The 25,612-nt window shown below is 38.8% G+C and overlaps 1 protein-coding gene across 4 annotated transcripts in view; it reads right to left on the minus strand.

The window, feature by feature from the left end:
• Positions 1 to 24,440, minus strand: part of WDR41 (WD repeat domain 41) — a 193,263-nt gene extending 168,823 nt beyond the window's left edge. For 2 of the 4 annotated variants that reach the window (XM_019835839.3, XR_002160247.2), the window contains exons 1-3: positions 24,227 to 24,438; positions 18,183 to 18,249; positions 8,011 to 8,120 (exon numbers count right to left, since the gene is read on the minus strand). In XM_019835839.3, coding sequence (XP_019691398.1) covers positions 8,011 to 8,120; positions 18,183 to 18,219 — 147 coding nt within the window. In that variant the 5' untranslated portion in view covers positions 18,220 to 18,249; positions 24,227 to 24,438. Of the gene's footprint in view, positions 1 to 8,010; positions 8,125 to 18,182; positions 18,250 to 24,226 lie in introns of all 4 variants that reach the window. The other 2 variants (XM_019835843.3, XM_019835844.3) reach the window with 2 other exon arrangements.
• Positions 24,441 to 25,612: the final 1,172 nt, after the last annotated feature.

Raw genomic sequence — 25,612 nt, forward strand, 5'->3', positions numbered from 1 at the left:
CTCCAGGCTCTGAGCCATCAGCCCAGAGCCCGACGCGGGGCTCGAACTCACGGACCGCGAGATCGTGACCTGGCTGAAGTCGGACGCTCAACCGACTGTGCCACCCAGGCGCCCCGATAAGTTTGGTTTAAATGTGTTTAAAGTATCACAGGATACTGAGGTGGGGGGGGGGGACAGATTTTCCCAGTGGATTTTTTTAAGTATATAAATTTCTTTAATAATACACACACAGAACACCTGGCTGATTCAGCAGGTTAAGTGTCCAACTCTTAATCTTGGCTCAGGTCATGATCTCCTGATTCCTGAGATCAAGCCCCATGTCGGGCTCTGCAGTGACAGCACAGTGACTCCCTCTCTCTCTGCCCCTCCCCCACTCACACACGTGCACACTTGTGCTCTCTCAAAATAAATAAATAAAACATAACATTGATTTAAAAAATAATAATATACACACGTGAGGAAAATACACAAAAATAACAATGCTTGGTTTTTAAGTAGCATATAAATGGGTTTTTAAATACTTTTGTTCTTACTAAAGAAAAAAAACACAAACACAAAACAAAAAACAAAGAAAAAGGGCACCTGGGTGGCTCAGTTGTGAAGTATGCAACTCTTGCTCTTGGGGTCATGAGTTCAAGCCCCACACTGGGTGTAAAAAATAAACAAGTAAATACACTTTTTGCTGATTTTGTATATATTTTAACTTTTTAAAAAAATGCCTATATCTAGATTCTCCAATTCCACTCCTTCCATTTTCACTTAAATGCATACCCAATTAGGCTTTTGCCTGTAGAAGACTTCAAGAAACTGCTTTTTAAGCAAATTGTGGTAAAATGTACATAACAAATTTACCATCTTAACCATTTTTAACTGTATAAATCAGTGGTATTACATATATTCACATTGTTGTACAATCATCACTACCATCTACACACAGAACTCTTTTTATCTTGTAAAACTAAAACTCAATACCCATTAAACAATAACTCCCATTCTCCCCAAAGCCCTAGCAACTATGCGCCTACTTTCCGTCTCTATGAAATTGACTACTTTAGGCATCTCATATGAGTGAAATCATTATTTGTCCTTGTGCAACTGGCTTATTTGACTTAGGATGATGTCCTCAATGTTCTCCCAAGTTGTAGCATGTATCAGAATTTCCTTCTTTTTTAAAGCCAAATAATATTTCGTTGTATGTATATATAGCATTTTGTTTATTCATTCATCCATCTTTTGGCTACTGCAATTAATGCTACTATAAACATAGGTATACAAATACCTCTTCAAGTCCCTGCTTTCAATTCCATTGGGTATATATTCAGAAGAGGAACTGCTGGATCATATGGTAATACCATTTTTAATTTTTTGAGGAAACACTCTCCATCTTCCATAGCAATTGCCACAATTTACTTTCCAACCAATACCACACAAGGGTTCCAAGTTTTCCACATCCTTGCCAACACTTGCTATTTTCTGTTTTGTTTTGGTTTTTGACCGTAGCCATCCTGATGGGTCTGAGGTGATTTTGATTTGCATTTCCCTAATGATTAGTATTCTTCATGGTTTTAATCAAAAGACACATGAGCAGGATGCCTGGGTGCCTTAGTCAGTTAAGCATCCAACTTCGGCTCACGTCATGATCTTGCAGTTTGTAGGTTCAAGCCTGGTGTTGGGTTCTGGGCTGACAGCTCAGAGCTTGGAGCCTGCTTCGGATTCTGTGTCTCCCTCTCTCTCTGCCCCTCCCCTGCTTGTGCACTCGCGCGCTCTCTCTCTCTCTCAAAAATAAATAAAAACATTTTTAAAAATTTAAAACATAAAAGAACATATGAGCCAACACAAAGAGCTCCAAGTGGCCAAAGACAGAATATTTAGAGCATCAAAAAATATCTAAATACAACTGAGTAAAATACACCAAATATATAAACCTCAAGTGTAAAATGACACCTTAAAAAAAAAAAATCTCTTCCTGGCACGTAGGTGGCTCAGCCAATTAAGCGTCTGACTCTTGATTTTGGCTCAGGTCATGATATTGCAGTTTGGTTCCTGAGACTAAACCCCACATCAGGCTCTGCGCTGACAGCATGGAGCCTGCTTGGGATTCTCTCTCCCTCTTTCTCTGCTCTCACTTGTGCACACACTCGTGTACATACTCTCTCACTCTCAAACAAATAAACTTCTTTAAAAAGCTCTTCATTAAACACTACTGGAAATAACTAGGGCACACATTACTTATTCTGAAGATTTGCAGTTAAAATGGAAAAATTAAACATTTTTCCTGCCTTTCACATACAAAATATATTTTAGGATAATCAAATAGCTCTAGGTGATGAAATAAAGTTATTTACTAAAGAATTCTACCTAATAAACATGGAAGGAATGACAGAATGAGAAAATCATAATTTTGCAAGCCCTAGTGAAGCAAATGCTTCACACAATATTCATAAATGTATGAAACCATTAGCTAAAGTGGTGATAGGAAACTGTACAATGGAGATCGGGCTGTAACAACTTGAACCCCCTGGTTGATCACTGCATCACTGAAATGAAGACAAGCAAACACTGTGTGCTTCCTGATATGATCAAATATGAAGCATACAGCACAACCTATGAAATATTCATGCCCAAAAATGTTGGACCTAAATCTGATTAAAAGCCTCTACAGTGCACTAATATGATAGCCAGTAGCCACATGTAGCTATTTAAATTTAAAAAGTAAAATTAAAAATTCAGTTTCTCGGTCACAAGTACTCAAAAGCCACATGTAGCCATTAGACAGCACAGGTACAGAACAACAGTGCAGATACACATTTCCATCACTGCATAAGTTTTACTGGATAATGCTGCTCTGGAGCTAAATTCTATTTACAAGAAATATGGAAGGATAAGAGGAGTAAAGGAACAAATAACATGACTCTAGAAAGAAGCAAGCAAACAAATCTAGAATGCAGGGGTTTCTACAGACCAGTTAAGTGAATGGCAGGGGGAGAAAAGAAGGGAGGAGGACACTACTACAGATTTTAAGACTTAAGATATGAAATATTCAGAAAAGGAAAATTTATACAAAAAAGCAGATCAGTGGTTTCTAGGGGCTGGAGGCAGAAGCAAGGATTGACTGTAAATGTGTTTGAAGAAATTTGGGGGGAGTGTTGAAAAGCTTGAATTGGATTATGATAATAAATAAATAAATAAATAAATAAATAAATAAATAAATAAAGCTGGATTATGATGGGGCACCTGGGTGGCTCAATCAGTTGAGCATCCAACTTCAGCTCAGGTCACGATCTCACAGTTCATGAGTTTGAGCCCCACATGAGGCTCATGCTGTCTGCGCAAAGCTCACTTCAGATCCTCTGTCCCCCTCTCTGTCCCTCCCCCATTCATGCTCTCTCTCTCAAAAATAAATAAACATTAAAAAAAAAACAAAAAAAAACAAAAAAAAAACAGGAGCACCTGGGTCACTCAGTTGACTAAGTGTCCAGCTTCGGCTTAGGTCATGGTCTCACAGTTTGTGAGTTTGAGCCCTGCATCAGGTTCTTGGCTGACAGCTCAGAGCCTAGAACGTGCTTCAGATTCTATGTCTACCTACCTCTCTGCCCCTCCCCTACTCATGCTCTGCCCCTCTCTCTCAAAAATAAATAAACGTTAAAAAAATTTTAAAACACACCACAAAAAACCGACTATAATGAAAAAAAAAACTGGACTATGACCAACTCTTTTAAGTTCACTAAATATTACTGAATTGTTCTTTAAAAGCCAAAAGAGACAAATCTAATGTGCAGAACTTTTTTGAACAAGATTCTAAGTAACTCGAAAAAGATATTTTGAAATAGTCAAAGAAATTTGATTATGGATTAGATTATACCAAAAAAATTAATTGTTGGAGGGTATGAATAGAATATTTATTCACACTTTTAAAGATACATATAGAAATATGTACAATGTCTGAGATTCACTTTAACAGACTCAGAGAAAAAAGATGAAAAAAATAATGAATAAAGCAAATGAAACAGAAATCTTAAAAATTATTAGATATGGCTGCTTTATACATGAGTTCATTGTACTATTTTTTCTATATTTGCATATGTTTGCAATTTTTTATCATTAAAAAAATTAATGGCTACAATAATACCTTCTCATAATCAATCCTACAAACCAAATCTATGATGAAGTTTGTGACTTTCCAATATTACCGGCAACAAAGATACAAGGTGATCATTTTTAAGTAAGTTTCAATTTTAGAATTATTTTAAGTCCCCAAAGAAACACTCAATGATTACATTTAAGTCACCATCTTAAACTTCAAAAAATTTTATAAGCCCACTCTGTCTGGGGGCTTTGGATGAGGTGAAGTGGCAGGAGGAACTAAATACACACATATTTTTCCCCTACTAGCTGAGCTGAATCTCTTTCATGATACACTTGACACTAAGTCATTAAATAAATCCAACAGCATTCTCAGTAACTAGCCTGTGATAAATATGCCTGGCACCAGTGCAAAGTATTCAAGCCTTTTCAACAGCTTTTCCTTTGTGCACATCTGCAGGCTTTCTATGCATATCTGCATACAGACTCCACAACCACAATCTGCATTATAATTAAAGTAACAGCACATTTGACCAGGTCCACAGGGTTTTGATATATAACCATTTTTGAGATCTGCTGGGAACTGAGGATGCCCTGCGGAGAAAGTATGGCTAATTTCAAATCAGGAACCAGACAAGCTCCAAGTGGTAAGACAGTTGTTTTCCGGAAACAGCTATGACATAACTGTGTGTATGTGTGTGTGTGCACAGACATGCATCTATCTCAAATCACAATGCTCTTCTCTTTTACTCCTCACCACAGCTGTCATATATCCACTCTAAATAGTCAAGGAACAGCCCCAAATGCACATACAGATCAAATTAAAAATCTTATATAAAAAGCATTCTTTGGTTACCATTGACAGAGAAAATCACTGAAATATGGATTCAACTAGGGATATATAGCAAGTACAGAAATAGTAGACCTGAACTATACATCTCACCCATTCTGTACCTTTGGTAATTAAAATCACCTTGCTCAGTTCCCCTTAACCTCATGTTTAAAAAGTTTACTTTGAAATCTAGACTGAAATCCCACGGCTAGGTAAGTTCTTACGTACATGCACTTCTTCAAAGGCCTTTGGGGAGTACTCACTGTCAGCTTATATTGTTCAATTCACTCTGTACTGTAGCACAGAAGTCCCATGGAATTCAGCAAGGAGCAGAGCAATCTGATTCTCTACCACCCTAGCCTAGAATGCTGTAAGTTAGCACTGTCTAATAAAACTTTCTGTAATGACACTCAACACAGTTGCCACTAATCACATGTGGGTTTTGAGCACTTAAAATGTGGCTGTTGTGACTGAGGAACTGAACTTCTAATTTTATTTAACTTAAATAGGCACATGTGGCTAGTGGTTACCATATTGCAGGACGTAGCTATAAGTAACTTTCTTGTGTTTTCACACAGGTTTCATTCTCTGTGTCTCTATGTCTCTCTCTCGCTCTCATCTACAAACATACACACTCATACATCAAATCTTAGTATTTAACTGAGTGATGGGGTTATGGAATCAGATTCAAATATATTTTGAATGAATAAATATGTATTTATATTTAATAGTATCTACAACAAACAGGTAACACTAGTATCACGAAAGGTTCTAAGATAATCCTATAGACATTAAAACTACATATATGAAAACATACCCCAATATGGAAAATACACAGAGAAAGAATACAAAATATCATCTATTTTTTTGGTCACAAAAAATTAAATAGGCACATGCATGAGGATTAGAAGGTATCATAAACCAAAGAAAAATAGTCAGATGGAGGAAGGAATTATAAGTGGATTTCATTCATATACATAAAGCTTTAGAAAATAAATTAAGGTTGAAGAGCAATGAAATATAAAGGTCTAAGCATAGAAATAATCTCAGAAAACTTGAATTTGGAGAACAGGTAACTATCCTACATTGGCAGCAACCTAGAGGGCTAAGGATAAGGAGACTGAAAAGAACTCAACCTGTGCACTGTCGGGGGAAGGTCTAACTAAAACTGAGAAATCTGGAATGCCTGGGTGGCTCAGTCAGTTAAGCATCCAACTTCAGCCCATGTCATGATCTCATGGTTTATGGGTTCGAGACCTGCCTTGGGTTCTCTGCTCTCAGCACAGAACCTGGATTCTCTGTCTCCCTCTCTCTCTGACCCTCCCCCCACTTGCTCATGCACCCTCTCTCTCTCCCTTTCAAAAATAAACATTAATAAACAAATAAATAAAATTGAGAAATCTATGACTAAGAGAAAGAGGGAAAGAAAGTTTGTAAATGAGAGCTAATAGGTGTCAGTGTTAACATTTAGTCAGTAAAAGACTTGAGGCCATTCCAAGGCTGTTAGCTGAGAGGTCAGAAAGGCTCAACATTACCCTTAAAGACAGACAACAAACTGAGGGTTGATGGAGGGAGGTGGGTGGGGGATGGGCTAGTTGGGTGATAGGTACTAAGGAAGACACTTGTTATGATAAGCACTGGGTGCTGTATGCAAGTGATGAATCACTGAATTCTACTCCTAAAACCAATATTGTACTGTATGTTAACTAACTGGAATTTAAATAAAATTTTAAAAAGAAAAAAATTAAACTAAAAGTAAAACAAACAAACAAACAAACAAACAAACAAACGCTCAACACTGCTTTCTAGGTGAGACCCATTCCTGAGATTAGCATCAATTACACTTAATTCACCTGGACAGCTTCAGTGACTGAAACAGTGATTCTCAAACTTCAAAATGAGATTCTTAAAGCCCATCCCTAGAGACTGAGACATATTGATTTAAAAAAAAAAAAACCCTGTTTTATCTGTGTGGGTTAGGAAAAATAAAGACACCCTACCCCATGCAACTTAAAATCTGTCTTCTATTTAATAAAGATGATTAAACATGTTTTTTGATAACTTGGGAAACTCTAGCATCTCTGATCATAGCCTATTATCTTTTCATAGATTTTAGGAAAGGAAGAAAAATAAGAAAGCTGTCTTTATACATGGGAAGATATGTCAAGTAATAATAAAGGAGGTAGACTTGTTTTGTAGGACATCAAGGCTAAGACAGAGGATGAATGGCTTCAGTGTAATATAAGAATGTATTAGAAGAGGGGTGCCTGAGTGGCTCAGTTGGTTAAGCTTCTGACTCTTGGTTTCAGCTCAAGGCATGATCTCACAGTTCATGGATTCAAGCCCCACACTGGGCTCTGCACTGAGGAGCCTGCTTGGGATTCTCTCTCTCCCTCTCTCTCTGCCCCTCCCCCTACTTGCACTCTATCTCAAAATAAATAAATAAACTTTAAAATAAAAAAAAAAGAATGTATTCGAAGAAATGAGATTCCTTATCAGGTGGTGAGTTTCCTATATCTTGAAGATGTCTAAGCTGATGCTATATGACCACAAGGTCTGTAAGTTGTGTGAATGATTTGACCAGCAATAATATTAGATAACCAGTGACTTTCCTTCCTACCTTGATACAACCTACCTAGTATCTCGTGGAATTTACTACTGTTACCAAAGAAAACTCAAATATCATTTGGAAGTATTTGATGTGACATATATTTGCTTAGTTGTTCATGATGATCAGATAAGAAGTTCACATCAATAGAATTTTTTTTACTTTTACACTGCAAATTACTTGACTTCGCTTTCACTTCTCCAATACCTAAAGTAAAATATTGTATTTTTACCTTATTACCACCTCAGTATCATTTATTCAACAAATATTTCTTACCATCTAATAAGTGTCAGGTGCCACGCATTCAGGCCAGGAAATAGTTGAACTAATCATCAATACACACACAAGTTAAGAGAGAAAGTCCCATGGGTGATTCTCCCAAAACTTAGATTTCGTTGTCTCAACCTATCCCTATGTTCCAGGTCAGACTTTCCTATATTATACCCAATGAAGCCTCCATTTTCCCTCTCTCCCTCACCCCATTTACCTGAGAGATGCATGGGCAGCATGTCCAGCTGTTACTTCTCCTAAGCCCTGACCCCAGTTCCAGATGTCCCTGAAGCAGCAGAAATTTGGGGCCAGGAGGATGAGGACTGCCTGTCTAAAGGAAACAACAGGATTACCATAGGGAAGGCAGAAGGAAGCTTCAAATCAGGATATTACATAGTAAAAATGGACTCTGGGGATTTCACAGCAGAGGAATAAAAAACATAGGGAAGAAAGAGATGAGGTTTGTATGGGAGCAATGGCTGGAGAGGACTACTTTAAAGCCATAAATGCCCCAAGTGACTTTGGAGCCCAGGGTGTCACCTAGGAGAAGGCAACAATACAGAAGTTGCCACTTGTGTCCTCAGAAGTTTTGAGGCGATCAATCTCTAAGGAAATCTGTAAAATCTTGGTTACTCTAGAAAAGCTGATGTTTGAAGACAGGAACTGTGGAGGGGAGGAAACTACAACTGATACTTTTATTGTTCTTCTCTTATTGTGAAATATGTCCAATGAACAAAAGAATATATATACCATTTAAAGAATAATAAAACCCACCTATGCTCCACCTTCCACATGAAGAGTATTTTTCTTTACTCCTTTTTCTCCAAATTCTGGAGCATCCATAAATAACTAAAGTGGATTTTATCTAGGGGGCCAGTTTCAGGTGTATCATTTCTTTAAAGTGAAGAATGCCCCTGTGCAAATCATTCTATCTCCAACACCATTCTTACCTGCCTCCTAATGCTTAATTGTTAATTGATTAAGATAAAGACATTCTTTCTACACTAAAATCAGAGGGTTTAAAATGGATGAATTAGCATATTGCTTTAAATCTTTTCAAAGTGTAAATAGTACCAAATAATTTCCTATTGTGAATGGGGAAAGGATGTGAAGGGGAAGTTCCCGACTCTAAAAATGTCAGCGGAGAGAGGAAAGCTGAAGGCTCCTAAAATACTTCACATGCTTCACTAGTTTCCCTTGGACTTGAACTATCTGCCTTTATCCATACATAAAAAGAGGCATGAGCAGAGATACTTCCTGGCCTATGTCCATGCACTCACCTGAACAGCCACTAGACTACCCATTCTTTTCATTCTCTCATGTGGTCATAAACACCTGGCATTGCCTTGGCAACTGAATAAATATGGTGACACTGCCACATACTAGCTCCTAAGTAGTTGTCCAGTTGCCTTGCTAACTTCACACAAAAACTAATACCTTGAGTCCAGTCAATCCAACCAAAAGTTACTGAGTGTTTCCTATAGGAGAATATGTCTGGGTTGTCTATTTTCTTTCTAATATTTCCTTTTCAGTTAAATTCATGGACTAAACATACTTTACTGGATAATACAAAAACCCCATGGCACTAATGACTGTAGCACAGGGATGAGGATTTTTTTGCAAAGCCATGCTTTCAGTGGGAAGTTAAATTCCTGCATATTCCAAACTTCCTTTCCTACTCTAAAATAATTCTAATGCAGTCCCAACCCCTTGCCTGCATCCTATTACAAGGAGGCAAGGGAAGTTGTTGGTGGCAGGAACTCTTCAGCAGAACACTGATGTTATCTGCTTACCTTTTCACCCCCTTAACACAATGCTAACTTAACTCAGAATCTGATCATCTCCTCCCAAATAAAAGAAAATTATCTTCAAAAGAAAGATTAGACAAATACCAGCCTAGGCCTCTGATTAACAGGTATTTTTAAACTGACTTCCCCACACCGGTCAACCATACAGTTATAGCATTATTAGATGTGGTCAGCATTGGGAAAGAACTTCAGGTAACCCATGAGGAAATACAAGTTCATAGCTGCTAAGTGACTGGACTGAGATCATAGTTAGGCTAACAGCTGATCAAGGATTACAACTATGATTTCCAAACTCTGCTGCATATCTTCATGGTCCGCAACTACAGCAGAATAGGGGCAAGGATTGTTCTTCTAAAACTAAAAGGGAAAAAAACATAGCTTCTTGAGAAGCAGTGATTTCCTAACTCAGGCTATCCAAAGCAACCCCTACCAGAACCTCAAGGTCCTACTTTGGAGTTTGTATGCCTAAAGAGAGAATTCTCATCATAACTCTTCAAATCTGAGATGTCAGATGGCATACAATCAGTTCTCAGAGAAGCCACTAGGCTTCAAACGAAAATGAAGCTCTTAAGTCTTCCAACAGGGAAATCTAAGACAGCAGATTTCCTGACAAGCATGTACTCCTCCCTCTATCGTGAGAAACAATCCAGTCACTGGAGTCTCTAAGAGTGGCATATTAACTCTTTCAAGATACCAGGGCATCATTTACTAAATTACCTTTGAGAACACACTACATGGTAGTCCAGTTCTTTGGAAATGTAATTAGCCTCCCGCGGGTGACTAGTTTACTCCAAGTGAGCACTGTGCTCACCATAGGATGAGAATGGTCTCTTTTTGTGAGAATGAAAATACTATTTTGCTTGTTATCAGGAGTGATTTATTTTTCATCTTAATAATCATATAAGCCTTGGCGGGGAGGAGCCAAGATGGCAGAAGAGCATGGAAGTTTTGTTTGCATCTCACGTCCATGAAATCTAGCCAGATCAACACTAAACCATCCTACACACCTAGAAAACTGAGCTGAGGATTAACACAACAATCTGCACAACGTGAACCACAACTCAGCAGGTATGGCAGCACAAAGAGGTGAACTGGAAGAGAGAGGCCACAAGGGCGAGGAGCTGTTTTTGCTTGCAGAGAGAGGATGGATGGGGGGAGAGTATGGGAAAAGCACCCCCCCCCCAAAAATCCATGTGGAGAGAAATGGAAAAGTGGAAACAGCTGCAGGGACTGAACTAAAAAGGGAGAAAGGAGAGGGTTTAAATTCCATTAAGACTCTATAAACACGGGGAGCACAGAGTCTGAAACTCTGCAGCTCAGTACCTGGCAGTGCTCTGGTGGGAAGGGCAAATCCCCAGGAGCAGAGTGAGGTCTGGAGAGCCTCGGGCCACACAGGGAGAGGTGGTTCCTCTGCAGGAAGGAGATTGGTAAAGGCTGTGCAGCCACCCAGTCCCAGCAGACTCCAGAGAACAACCACATTTGGTGGTGCTGGAACAAGGTTGTTAAGTGTGAAGCCTGGTGCCAGATGCATGTTGTGATTTTCCATAATCCCTGAAATACTGCTGCTACACAATTGTGCAACATTTTTCTGGGGCAGGCTATCACCCAGCCACAGTCTCTGGGCATCGGCAGCAGCACAGTCCCACGAATGTTCCTGGACATGGCCGGCACCCAGCCATTGCTTGGTGAGACCCTCAGAGGGTCTGAGTGGGTCAAAGCCACAGTCCCTCAGAGTGAGCAGTCGCATCTGAGATAAAACTCAGGAGGGAGATACCACCTGGCAACCTAACAGCTTGGTCACAGACAGTGTAAAAGCGGGGAATGGATGCAAGCTGGAGACAAAGGACGGGTGTGCAGTTGCTGACTGGGGAGAACAGAGTTCCCAAACTAGAGACTGGTAGCTGGGTGACACGACTTTCATTGCTCCCACGCATGCGCATACACACTTAGAAGCGCCACAACAATCGACCCCAGAAAGCTAAGCAGCAGCATCTACTGGAGAATGGAGCCATTACACTAAGTTCTGCCCAACTGGGCCAACTTCGCTCTTCAGAAACACCACAAGTCTCTCTGCCTGCTTAGTTTATGGACTATAAAGTGCTTCACAGTTTGACCTCTACAGAAAAACGGTGTAATTTCAATCGTATTTCAGTCTGTTCGCTGGTCCATCTATTCAATTTTAATTTTTTTCTTTTTCGTTTCTTTTCTTTTTCTTAAATACAGAAAGAGAAAAAAATTATTTTTATTTTCAATTTTTATTAGAAATATTTTTCTTTAATGTTTTTCTACTGTATTTTTTACTTTTTTGTAAATTTTTCAAATTCTATTTTCTTCCATCGTTTCATTTTATTCTATTTCATTGTATTCGTTTTTTCAAATTCTCACCCCTTTTTTTTTCCTTTTTTCTCTAATCTATCAAGCTCCTTTCAACAACCAGACCAAAACACACCTAGGATCTAGCATCATTTATTTGATCTGTGTGTGTGTGTTGTTTTTAATTTTTTAATTTTATTTTTTTTACCTTTTTAATTCCCTGTCTTCCTTCAAGATGAGAAAATGAAGGAATTCACCCCAAAAGAAAGAGCAAGAAGAAATGACAGCCAGGGACTTAATCAACACATATACAAGCAAGATGTCTGAACCAGAATTTAGAATCACGATAAGAATACTAGCTGGGGTCAAAAATACATTAGAATCCCTTTCTGTGGAGATAAAAGAAGTAAAAACTAGTCAGGATGAAATTTAAAAAAATGCTATAACTGAGCTGCAGTCTTGAATGGATGCCACAGTGGCAAAGATGGATGAGGCAGAGCAGCGAATCAGCAATACAGAGGACAAACTTATGGAGAATAATGAAGCAGAAAAAAAGAGGGAGACTAAGGCAAAAGAGCACAATTTAAGAATTATATCAGTAACTCATTAAAAAGGAAAATTAAGGGGCGCCTGGGTGGCGCAGTCAGTTAAGCGTCCGACTTCAGCCAGGTCACGATCTCGCGGTCCGTGAGTTCGAGCCCTGCATCAGGCTCTGGGCTGATGGCTCAGAACCTGGAGCCTGTTTCCGATTCTGTGTCTCCCTCTCTCTCTGCTCCTCCCCCGTTCATGCTCTGTCTCTCTCTGTCCCAAAAATAAACGTTGAAAAAAAAAATTAAAAAAAAAAAAGGAACATCAAAATCATGGGGGGGGGGGTGTCCCAGAAAATGAAGAGAGAAAAAAAGGTAGATGGGTTATGTGAGCAAATCATAGTGTAAAACTTTCCTAACCTGGAGAAAGATACAGACATCAAAATCCAGGAAGCACAGAGGACTCCCATTAGATTCAACAAAAACCGACTATCAACAAGGCATATCATAGTCAAGTTTACAAAATACTCAGGCAAGGAGAGAATCATGAAAGCAGCAAGGGAAAAAAAGTCCTTAACTTACAAGGGAAGACAAATCAGGTTTACAGCAGACCTATCCACAGAAACTTGGCAGGCCAGAAGGAGTGGCAGGATATAGTCAATGTGCTGAATCAGAAAAATATGCAGCCAAGAATTCTTTATCCAGCAAGGTTGTCATTCAAAATAGAAGGAGAGATCAAAAGTTTCCCAGACAAACAAAAATTAAAGGAGTTTGTGATCACTAAACCAGCCCTGAAAGAAATTTTAAGGGGGACTCTCTGAGGGGAGAAAAGACGGGACAGGGGTGGGGAAGACCAAAAGCAACAAAGACCAGAAAGGACCGGAGAACACCACCAGAAACTCCAACTCTACAAGAAACATAATGGCAATAAATTCATATCTTTCAGTACTCACTCTAAACGTCAACGGACTAAATGCTCCAATCAAAAGACACAGGGTAACAGAATGGATAAGAAAACAAGATCCATCTATACGCTACTTACAAGAGACACACTTTAGACCCAAAGACACCTTCAGATTGAAAGTAAGGGGATGGAGAACCATCTATCATGCTAATGGTCGACAAAAAAAAAGCCACAGTAGCCATACTTATATCAAACCATCTAGACTTTAAAATAAAGACTGTAACAGGAGATGAATAAGGGCATATTATCATAATTAAGGGGTCTATACACCAAGAAGACCTAACAATTACAAACATTTATGCTCCAAATATGAAAGCACCCAAATATATAAATTAATCACAAACATAAAGAAACTCATTGACAATAATACCATAATAGTAGGGAACTTCAACACCCCTTTTACAACAATGGACAGATCATCTAAATAGAAAATCAATGAGGAAACAATGGTTTTGAATGACACACTGGACCAGGTGGACTTAAAAGATATATTCAGAACATTACAACCTAAAGCAGCAGAATATACATTCTTCTCCAGTACACATGGAACATTCTCCAGAATAGACCACATACTGGGACACAAATCAGCCCTCAACAACTACAAAAAGTTCGAGATCATACCATGCCTATTTGCAGACCACAATGCTATGAAACTTGAAATCAAGCACAAGAAAATTTTTGGAAAGATAACGAATACTTGGTGACTCAAGAACATCCTACTAAAGAATGAATGGGCTAATGAGGAAATTAAAGAGGAAATTAAAAACTAAATGGAAGCTAACGAAAATGATAACACCACAGCCCAAAACCTCTGGGACGCAGCAAAAGGCAGTCATAAGAAGGAAGTAGATAGCATTCCAGGCCTTCCTAAAGAAGGAAGAAAGGTCTCAGATACACAACCTAACCTTACACCTTAAAGAGCTGGAAAAAGAATGGCAAATAAAACCTCAAACCAGCAGAAGACAGAAAATAATAAAGATTAGAGCAGAAATCAATGCTATCGAAACCAAAAAAACCCAGTAGAACAGATCAATGAAACCAAAAAGCTGATTCTTTGAAAGAATTAACAAAATGGATAAACCCCTAGCCAGTCTGGTCCAAAAGAAAAAGGAAAGGACCCAAATAAATAAAATCAAGAATGAAAGAGGAGAGATTGCAACCAACACAGCAGAAATAAAAACAATAATAAGAGAATATTATGAGCAATTATACGCCAATAAAATGGGCAATCTGGAAGAAATGGACAAATTCCTAAAAACATATATACTACCAAAACTGAAACAGGAAGGAAGAAATAGAAAATGTGAACAGACCCATAACCAGTAAAGAAATCAAATTAGTACTCAAAAATCTCCCAAAAAACAAGAGTCCAGGCCAGATGGCTTTCCAGGGGAATTCTACCAAACATTTAAGGAAGAGTTAAACCTATTCTCTTGAAGCTGTTCCAAAAAATTGAAATGGAAGGAAAACTTCCAAACTCTTTCTATGAAGCCAGCACTACCTTGATTCCAAAACCAGACAGAGACCCCATTAAAAAGGAGAACTATAGACCAATTTCCCTGATGAACATGGATGCAAAAATCCTCAACAAGATATTAGCCAACCAGATCCAACAGTACATTAAAAAAATTATTCACAACCAAGTTGGACTTATACCTGGGATGCAGGGCTGGTTCAATATCCGCAAAACAATTAATGTCATTGATCACATCAATAAAAGAAAAAACAAGAGCCACCGATCCTCTCAATAGATGCAGAGAAGGCATTTGACAAAATACAGTACCCTGTCTTGATAAAAACCCTCAAGAAAGTAGGGATAGAAGGAGCATACCTCGAGATCATAAAAGCCATATATATATATATATATATATATATATATATATATATATATAAAAGACTCAAAGCTAATATCATCTTCAATGCAGAAAAACTGAGAGCTTTCCTCCTAAGGTCAGGAACAAGACAGGGATGTCCACTCTCAGCACTGTTATTCAACAGAGCATTGGAAGTCTTAGCCTCAGCAATCAGACAACACAAAGAAATAAAAGGCATCCAAATTGGCCAGGAGGCGATCAAACTTTCACTCTTCACAGATGACATGATACTCTATATGGAAAACCCAAAAGATTCCATCAAAAAACTGCTAGAATTGATCCATGAATTCAGCAAAGTGGCAGGATATAAAATCATGCACAGAAATCGGTTGCATTCCTATATATCAACAATGAAGAACAGAAAGAGAAATTAAGGAATCGATCCCATTTACAATTGCACCAAAAACCATAAAATACCTAGGAATAAATCTAACCAAAGAAGTGAAAAAATCTATACACTGAAAACTATAGAAAGCTTATGAAAGAAATGGAAGACGACACACAAAAAAATGGAAAAATATTCCATGCTTCTGGAATATTTGTTCTGGAAGAATAAATATTGTTAAAATGTCAATACTACCCAAAGCAATCTACACATTCAATGCAATCCCTATCAAAATAACACCAGCCTTCTTCACAGAGGTAGAACAAATAATCCTAAAATTTGTATGGAACCAGAAAAGACCCTGAATAGCCAAAGCAATCTTGAAAAAGAAAACCAAAGCAGGAGGCATCACAATCCCGGACTTCAAACTGCATTACAAAGCAGTAATCATCAAGACAGTATGGTACTGACACAAAAACAGACACTCAGATCCATGGAACAGAATAGAGAACCCAGAAATGGACGCACAAATGTATGGGCAACTAATCTTTGACAAAGCAGGAAAGAATATCCAATGGAATAAAGACAGTCTCTTCAGCAAGTGGTGCTGGGAAAACTGGACAGTGACATGCAGAAGAATGAACCTGGACCACTGTCTTATACCATACACAAAAATAAACTCAAAATGGATGAAAGACCTAAATGTAAGACAGGAAGCCATCAAAATCATCAAGGAGAAAGCAGGCAAAAACCTCTTTGATCTCGGCTGCAGCAACTTCTTACCACGTCTCCAGAGGTGAGGAAAACAAAAGCAAAAATGAACTATTGGGACCTCATCAAAATAAAAGGCTTCTGCACAGTGAAGGAAACAATCAGTAAAACTAAAAGGCAACCCACAGAATGGGAGAAGATATTTGCAAATGACCTATCAGATACAGGGTTAGTATCCAATGTCTATAAAGAACTTATCAAACTCAACATCCAAAAAACAAACAATCCAGTGAAGAAATGGGCAAAAGACATGAATAGACATTTCTCCAAAGAAGACATCCAGATGGCCAACAGACACATGAAAAAATGCTCAACATCACTCATCATCAGGGAAATACAAATCAAAACTACAATGAGATACACCACCTCACACCGGTCAGAATGGCTAACATTAATAACTCAGGCAACAACAGATGTTGGCCAGGATGCGGAGAAAGAGGATCTCTTTTGCATTGTTGGTGGGAATGCAAGCTGGTGCAGCCACTCTGGAAAACAGCATGGAGTTTCCTCAAAAAGCTAAAAATAGAACTACCCTACAACACCAGCAATTGAACTACTAGGTATTTATCCAAGGGATACAGATATGCCGTTTCGAAGGGGCACATGCACTCCAATGTTTATAGCAGCACTATCAACAACAGCCAAAGTATGGAAAGAGTCCAAGTGTCTATTGATGGATGAATGGATAAAGAAGATGTGGTGTGTATACACACACACACACACACACACACACACACACACACACACAATGGAGTATTACTCGGCAATCAAAAAGAATGAAATTTTTCATTTGCAACTACGTGGATGGAACTAGAGGGTATTATGCTAAGTGAAATTAGTCAGAGAAAGACAAATATCATATGACTTCACTCATATGAGGACTTTAAGAAAAAAACAGATGAACATAAGGGAAGGGAAGCAAAAATAATATAAAAACAGGGAGGGGGACAAAACATAAAAGACTCTTAAATATGGAGAACAAACAGAGCGTTACTAGAGGGGCTGGGGGGGATGGGCTATATGGGTAAAGGGCTTTAAGGAATCTATTCCTGAAATCATTGTTGCACTATATGCTAACTTGGATGTAAATTTTAAAAAATATAAATTAAATAAAAATACAAAAAATAAAATAAAAATAAATAATTACATATGCCTTTTAATATATGGTATTTTAAAAATTGGTAACCACTCCCCTAGGTGATAACAGGCAAACAGCAAGTGCAATAAGCTGGGAGCTTTAACACTGACCTGTCTAACCTAAATTCAACTTAATAAACATTTATTGAGTACCTACTATTTGCCAGAGTTAATGCTAGCTATTGGGGAATTACATTGCTACAATTTATCCATTTGGGGAATATCTGTGATACTATAACAACACTATATGAGATTATAAATGGCTACTAATGTGGGTATGGCAGATGGTCCACCATCACTTGTCCTGGTCATTAGAGACCTAAATCTGATCAATGACTCCAAATTTAAGAGGGTAATAGAGAACTTGGTAATGATAGAGATAAATATTCCACACCTACTTTATTGATATGAAAATAAGGCCCACAAGGAAAGGACACAAAAATTCCAGTAAAGTGGAGAAGAGAATCCTCCAGGGTGACAGTGCTATCCTATGAGGCCCAGTTCCTTCAGGAAGCCTTGCTCAGGAATTCTAGCCCCAATGATCTCTTGCTTCTTTAAATTCCCAGTGCATTTATTATACAGATAAGAGAATTTAACACTTGATCAAACCATTAAAAACAGCTTGTGTACAACACTTTTTGCACTGTATATTAACTAAAATTTGTCTCACCATCTAGATATAGGTTCTTCAAGAGCTTGGGCATCATCTATTTCTCTGGCACCCCCATCTCCACAGCCTTGCCAATAAGCAAAAAGAAGTAGTTATTGACTTATAAACTATGAAAAACATGTTAAATAAGGGAACTAAGGGTATTTATGACAGAGAAAATAAGACTGCAGAGGTATTTTCTACTCACTGAATATCCATGTGCTCCCCCATATTGGCCAGCTCTCTTGCAATTAGAAGAAGCTACATAACTAGTTCTTACTTATTGGAATATTAGCAGGAGTTTCCAGGTCAAACCATTAGAGCCAATTCACAGCATTTCAGTTCTCTCCTTTCCTTCCAAAAAGACAATGGAAACCCCATAATGAGGTGGCCAAACCACAAAATGGAAAAAAAAAAAGCTTGCTATCACTGAGTCTCCACATGAAGGGGAGCTGTCCTGGGGAATCACTTCACTTATAGTGGAATTTTTGTAAGCAAGTAATAGACCTGGGTTGTTTAAAGCCAGAAAAAGAAGGTTTATGTGGTACCATACCATATCCTAGTCTTATACTGATTAATAAAAGACTAAAAATAAAAATCATTTCAGTACTAAGATATGTGATGGAAAGTCTTAACAAGGCAAGACTACAGAAGGAAGAACAGGAAGCAGACTAGTCTCAATGAAATGAAGGACTTCCAGGTGCTTGAGCCAATACTAGAGATCTGTCTTGTGATGAGTCAGAATCTGCAAGTCCACTTGCCGTGAAATGAAAACGAGTCAACTATGGTCAGGGAATTTGAATGCGGTGACTTCAAATATCCCTTTAAGTGCTAAGATTTTATGATTCTATGGTTGACAGTGAAGGACAGAAAAATGAGAAACAGCTTATCCTGAGTTAATGAATATTTAATATTATATATTAAGTGAAATAAAAAGATCCTCTTATAAAATCTTGCATGGAAAGACAAGAAACATATCTGTAGCACCAAAGGATTCAAGGATGCTCTCCCTTGTGGATAGAGTCAAACCATCACCTCTCCCTTACAATGCCACCAATCCCCCTCAAAGTACTCTCAGAGCTGGCTCCCAAGTTTCTTGTTACATCAGCCCAGAGCTCATGTCACAAGAAGACAATTCCACTGATAAAGATTCCCCACACAAATAAAGAGCCTTCTCAGTGGCATGGTAGAACAATCTTGAATTCATTTCTAAAAAGCAGGTAAAGATCTGGGGCGCCTGGGTGGCGCAGTCGGTTAAGCGTCCGACATCAGCCAGGTCACGATCTCGCGGTCCGTGAGTTCGAGCCCCGCGTCAGGCTCTGGGCTGATGGCTCGGAGCCTGGAGCCTGTTTCCGATTCTGTGTCTCCCTCTCTCTCTGCCCCTCCCCCGTTCATGCTCTGTCTCTCTCTGTCCCAAAAATAAATAAAAAACGTTGAAAAAAATTAAAAAAAAAAAAAAAGCAGGTAAAGATCAAGAGGAAAGGCGTTTTCTAGACTCCTGAAACCATGTTTAATTTTTTTTATTTTAGAGAGAGAGAGCTAACATGAGCAGGGGAGATGGAGAGAGAGAGAGAGAGAGAGAGAGAGAGAGAGAGAGAGAGAATCTCAAGTGGGCTCCATACTCAGCATGGGGCTCAATCCCACAACCCTGGGATCATGACCTGAGCTGAAATCAAGAGTTGGATACTCAACCGACTGAGCCACCCAAAACCATGCTTAATTTTAATGCAGCTATCATGTCCCATCAAAAATCATCTGTCCTGCAGTGCTTGGGTAGCCTAGTCAGTTGAGTGTCCTACTCTTGATTTTGGCAAGGTCATGATCTCAGAGTCCTGAGATCAAGCCCTGAACTGAGCATTGAGCCTGCTACCTGGGATATTCTCTCTCTCTCTCTCTCTCTCTCTCTCTCTCTCTCTCTGCCTCTTTCCTATGCTCACTCGCTCTCTCTCAAAAAAAAAAAAAAAAATGGGGGCACGTGGCTGGCTTAGTCGGTTAAGTGTCCAGCTTCGGCTTAGGTCATGATCTTGCAGTATGTGAGTTCAAGCACTGCATCAGGATCTGGTGCTGACAGCTCAGAGCCTGGAGCCTGCTTTAGATTCCGAGTCTCCCTCTCTCTCTGCCCCTGCCCCACTAGCACTCTGTCTCTCTCTTGCACAAATAAAATAAAATACAAAGCATCAAAAAAATGTTAAAAATCATCTGTCCTGTTACATAACAGGGGGGGATTATTAAACTTCTAAGTAAAGGAAGTGGCTTCATTTCTTCCCTGAAAGTATTTTAAGAATAAAAACAGTATCTATTTGTCACATATACAATGGTATTGCTGAACGACGACCTGAAGACCTGACTTAAAAATGATCTCTGCCACTTATTAGATATGTGGTAATGAGCAAGTTATTTAGCCTCTGAGTTTCAATTTCTTCATCTATAAAATAGGGATTATAATATCTACTTCATAAAGGTGCCATGATGATTAAAATGAGATAATGTGCCCTGTATATTGAAAAACAGGGCTCAAATGTAAGGTACTAGAGGGAAAATAAGAAACACCATCTGAAAATGTTATTTCTGAAATCACTGTTGGGAGTACCTCATAGTCAGACTAAGCATGTAATAATTAATAAAAACAAGGGCAGGAAAAACAGAAACCAGTTCAGCATCACTGAACTCATTCAGAATATTGCAATTATAAAATCTAGAAAGAACTTATTTTAATGTCAGTATACCTACGTTTTGTTTTATAATTTATAATTTTTATTTTTTTAATTTCTTAGGAATCACACGTAATCTTTTCAGTGTTAAGGGTTTCTAGAGCTTTTAATCTGACCTTGTTTGAGTTTATCTTTAAAAGATTCAGTAATGGCTGTGAGCAAAAGCATATAAAGCCCTGTGACATTTCAATGAAAGATATAAAGAACATACAGTATATATGTCATGAAGGTTAATTATCTATTCTTGGTACTTGTGAATTACTTCAACTAGGAACTAAAAGGGATTGTGGCAGCATGAGCAACTGCAACAAGTCGCAAATCCAACTCAGCTTTAAAGATGGAAACTTGGGTAGATGTGATATTTGATTATGTGGACACAAGATGCAGCTTAACTGCACAAGCAACTAATTATGCCTGCTTAAAGACTATTATGATATTGTCAAAATCAAGAGAGGGCCTCTTTGTATCTCATCCCTAAAATTCCTTAAAAGTTTTTTCTAGTAAGTCTTATAAATTCATGCCTTTTTTTGATAGAGCACAAGCAGAAAAGCGAAAGGCATTGTTCTGCTTCTCTCTGTAATGACCACATGCTAAATAGGCCATGGTTCCTGTACCAAAAGCTCTGCACTGATGAGAGCGCAGAGAGTCAGGCAGGGGGTGCCCCCCTTTGTTGCTGCTTTCATTTTTAAAGTGAATCATAATTTCTGCATTGGATACGAGGATGGGTTTACAGCTATTAGCCATCATATTAATAATTTAGAAAATACATGCCCAATCACTTGTGTTCTTTCAATTCCCTATGAACACAGCTGCAACCCACATTAGAAGCGAGGGTGAATGGATATTTTTCAGATGAGATATTTGGGCTGAATTATTAGGGTAGCCTGTACTACAAAATTACTAATAAACATTGCTTCTGGCTCAATTTAGCCTGAACTCAGTGAACCTAGTCAATGGTGACAAATCAAAAACTCTGAAATGCCCAATGAATGAATCTAACTAATCAAGGAACCCTGTAGGAAGTGGATGCCAGGATTAATGAGCCAGCAGTCTCACCATGCCATGCTGTTATTTCTTCACATAAATGCCCTTAGATGAGATTACCTTTATGTCATGAAAAGGAGAAAAGGAAGGTTACATTCCTTCAACTGACAAGTTAACCACTGCCATTACTAGAAGACACATCTTTGTGGGCTAAGTTTTCTCTTGATCCTAAAAATTACAGTGTAGAGTCCACAACACAAATGAGAAACATTTTCATTTTCAGATGAAGCAGTCATTGAGGAAATCAAACATAAATTGCTCCAAAGTTAGAATTTCTTCCGTATTCTCCATTTCTACCTACCTTGATTTACCCAAATTGCTCTGCATCCTATTTTGTATCCAGTACCTAATATCACCTTTAGAAGTTGAAGTCCTATATCCTATTTCTGCCACCATCAGCAAAAGGTAAACTAAGTGCAACACCATTACCATGTCATCATGTTCTACCACATATATGTATTTAGTACCAATCTTGAGGAGAAAATTACACAAGGATGAATATGCGTAATCAAATAAATCAATCACATAGTTACATCATAATAAACTTTGACTCTTTCTAGCCAGCATGTGGTGACGGTATTCAATGCCAAATAGGCCCCTCGGCAAAAAGTATAATTCATTAGAGGTAGGATATCCAGCATGTTGTACTATCTACCTTGTCTTCTAATAGTATTCACCTTTATTGTCTTTTTTCCCTTATTGAATGTAATTATTTATTATTATAACTTTAACAGTTTGGAGACACAATTGCTGCTGACAAAGAGTAAAAAATAAGGATTATTCTGTTGTTAGGGGTTTTTTTCCTCCCTCAAAATGCAGAAATCTTTCAGACTTGTGACTGAGATTCTCATTCTCTGCTTTTTATCTTTGCTAAACTGTCAACTTTAACAACCTAGGCCAGGTTGTCTTCCCTTATGCTAATGCCATATATGACATTAAAATGCTCAGGATTCTTAATACAAAAATCTATTGCTATAGAAACAAATATTATTCTAAAGTCAGGTCAAGTGAAAAACTCTGTACACTTTCATTATAATATTGATAAATAACCATTATATTATGAAATATAAGTATCTTTGAGAGCATCTATCACTTGAGTTGATTTGTAACTTCTCATCAGTGTTCTGAGTTGGCCCATTTTTTTCAAATGAAAGATCTCCCTTGCCTTTGAGAAATACAATTTTTAAAGATTCCATTTAGCATCCTTTATTGCATTCCTACCTCATAAAGTTATGCTTTATAGCAGCATAAAAAAGCTGTAAAATTAGCATCCTTGTAAACAACCTTCCATGCTCACTGGTAAAGCAATCTGTAATTTGTAGTAATCTCTTAAATGTGATTTGAGATTACAGTAGCTACGAATTCAAATTTTTCTTAAAAAAAGCACTAGTTAATTCAAGGGAATATGATGAAATGTAAAAACAAGAAAAAGTATTTTTCATATACATATATTTTAGAAATGATTATTATGCTGCTAAATTCTAGAATGCTAACATTCAGAAATGTTCCATTTGTATATGAAATCCCAAATGAGCATGTTTTTATCTTAATATTTTAACCTTATATTAAAAAATACCCTTTAGAAAATGTAAAATTCAAATATTCTGTGAACACACTCACCAATTTTACCTCTAATTAAATTCCTAAGGTAACATGAAGACACGATTTTTCTCGATCATAGAAAATCATGTATTTTTGTCCTTGCCTTTGAGGAGATTCTATTGTGCTCTCAGTTGAGTAACAATTACAACAGGTCCTAAAATTCATATGTAGTCCAGTGGTACAGTCTTTTTAGGGTTTACACACTATGGCAACCAAATGAGAAATCTTCCCAGGGGATTGGGTGCACTCTCAATGCCCATAATGACCCTTAAAGTTTAAACCACAAGATCAATTTTGATTAGTCTTCCAAAGAATGCCTGTGATATTGATTCGCCTCCACGTTTAAAACACACCACAACCTTCCCTCTCAGACTACCAAAGAAACAGCAATTTTCACTACTAGTTAGTTTCAGCACGTGGCTGTATTCGAGGTTGGCTCACACCAAGGAAGGACCCTAAGCAAACGAGAGCGGCCAGATGAAGCAAAGCCTGAGAGGCACAACCCAAAGCCAGGTCGTCCTATTTCAGACCTGCCGTTTGCCTCCGCTCGTGAGGTCTGGGGTTATAAGAAGCCGAGTCCAGATCCAGAAGAAACAAAGGAACCAGGTCGCCTCTTTCAAAAAGCCAGGAGGCCTAGGCCCTAGGAAAGTACACCCCCACCCCCTCCCCGGACTTTCCAGCCCTTTCACGTTTCAGTCCACTGCATACCTGGGACCAGACGCGACTTTGGGTTAGTGACGCCTGAGGGCAGAGCTACCGGTCCCCAGACTTCCTTTACTATGGTCCTTCTGGCCTACAGCTTTCCTATCACAAGCACGCAGCCCGAAGAGGGTCGCCCTCCACTCCCTTGCCGTAGGGAAACGGTTCACAAGAGAAGCTCATCAACCCTCGAGCCCTGAGTTTAGTGCCGGCAGCTGCGCCCTGAGACTCACTCTGGAAGCCCTGGCAGGCCCAAAGCCTCGCGAGGCCTGGAGCTCGCGCGAGGCCCGGTCTTCTGGCTTCCGGCTCGTGGACTGCGTGATTCAAAGCCTGGCCTCCTGCACCAGAGCGCTGCCTAGGCCGCGGTGCAACCCGGAAGCTGAACCCCAGACTACTGAATGGGGTTCCCGCCATTTGAGATCCGGGATCTTCGCCAGTTGAGAGCCCTCGTGCATACAACAGGACGAGCCCTCTTCCCCTGCCCCACTTGACCCCTTTCCTGAAATTCAAAGTCACAACAAAACCCATCATTCTCCATATCACATACTGAAAATGATTTTATTTTATCCATTTACATTTAACTTGATATAAACTTGTCCGGAAAAGTCAAATAATATGCTTTATATTAGCTCAAACATTTATTAAGAAAACCAAATTCCATAAATAAGCACAGACAATAAGTTAAAACATATCACAAATTGACCAGTATGTAACAAGAATGCTTTATCTACACAAAACATCCTATTTCACATGTTTGTTCATTCTTCGAAAGCGCTTCTGTTCTCTGGGTTTGGATTTGACCAGCACATGCAGAAAGAGCTGATTGTGTTTCTCTGTACAAAGTTGCAGGGTTGTAGATGTCCGGGTGCACCCATCGGCAGCCGGCAAGGGCCAGAGCGGTGGCCGAGGGGCACGAGGGACGACAGGACGACCACAAAACAACCTAGGGCACAGAGCAGCGAGGAGAGAAACGGAAAAGGAAGCAAACAAACCCCAATCCTGAAGGATCCAGAAAAGAGATGTGGCTTTTACTTTTACAAAAGGAAAATTTTCTTACATTTATTTTATTCTTCCTTATAAAGACTTATCAAAATGGGTAAGATCACCTCTTCTTCATCACCTGACTGATTTAGTCTACTCCAGCCACCCAACTCACTGGCATATTCCTCCTGAGAAGCCTTCCCTTCTATAACCTCACACAGTTGTGCTAAAGAAAATAAAAGTAAGAGAAAATAAAAGTGTTCTTTTGCAAGCCAATAGAGGGCTGCATGGATGTGACTGGGCGGACGGGGCAAGGGTAGGGTGGTGGGAGAGGAAAGAAAAAGAGGAGTTTGGAGAAAGAATACAGGGATAAATCAAATTCTATCAGTTGGGCCCTCAGATGAGGCGGTTGTA

The sequence above is a fragment of the Felis catus genome, chromosome A1 (assembly GCF_018350175.1).
Source record: "Felis catus isolate Fca126 chromosome A1, F.catus_Fca126_mat1.0, whole genome shotgun sequence".
NCBI lineage: Eukaryota > Metazoa > Chordata > Mammalia > Carnivora > Felidae > Felis > Felis catus.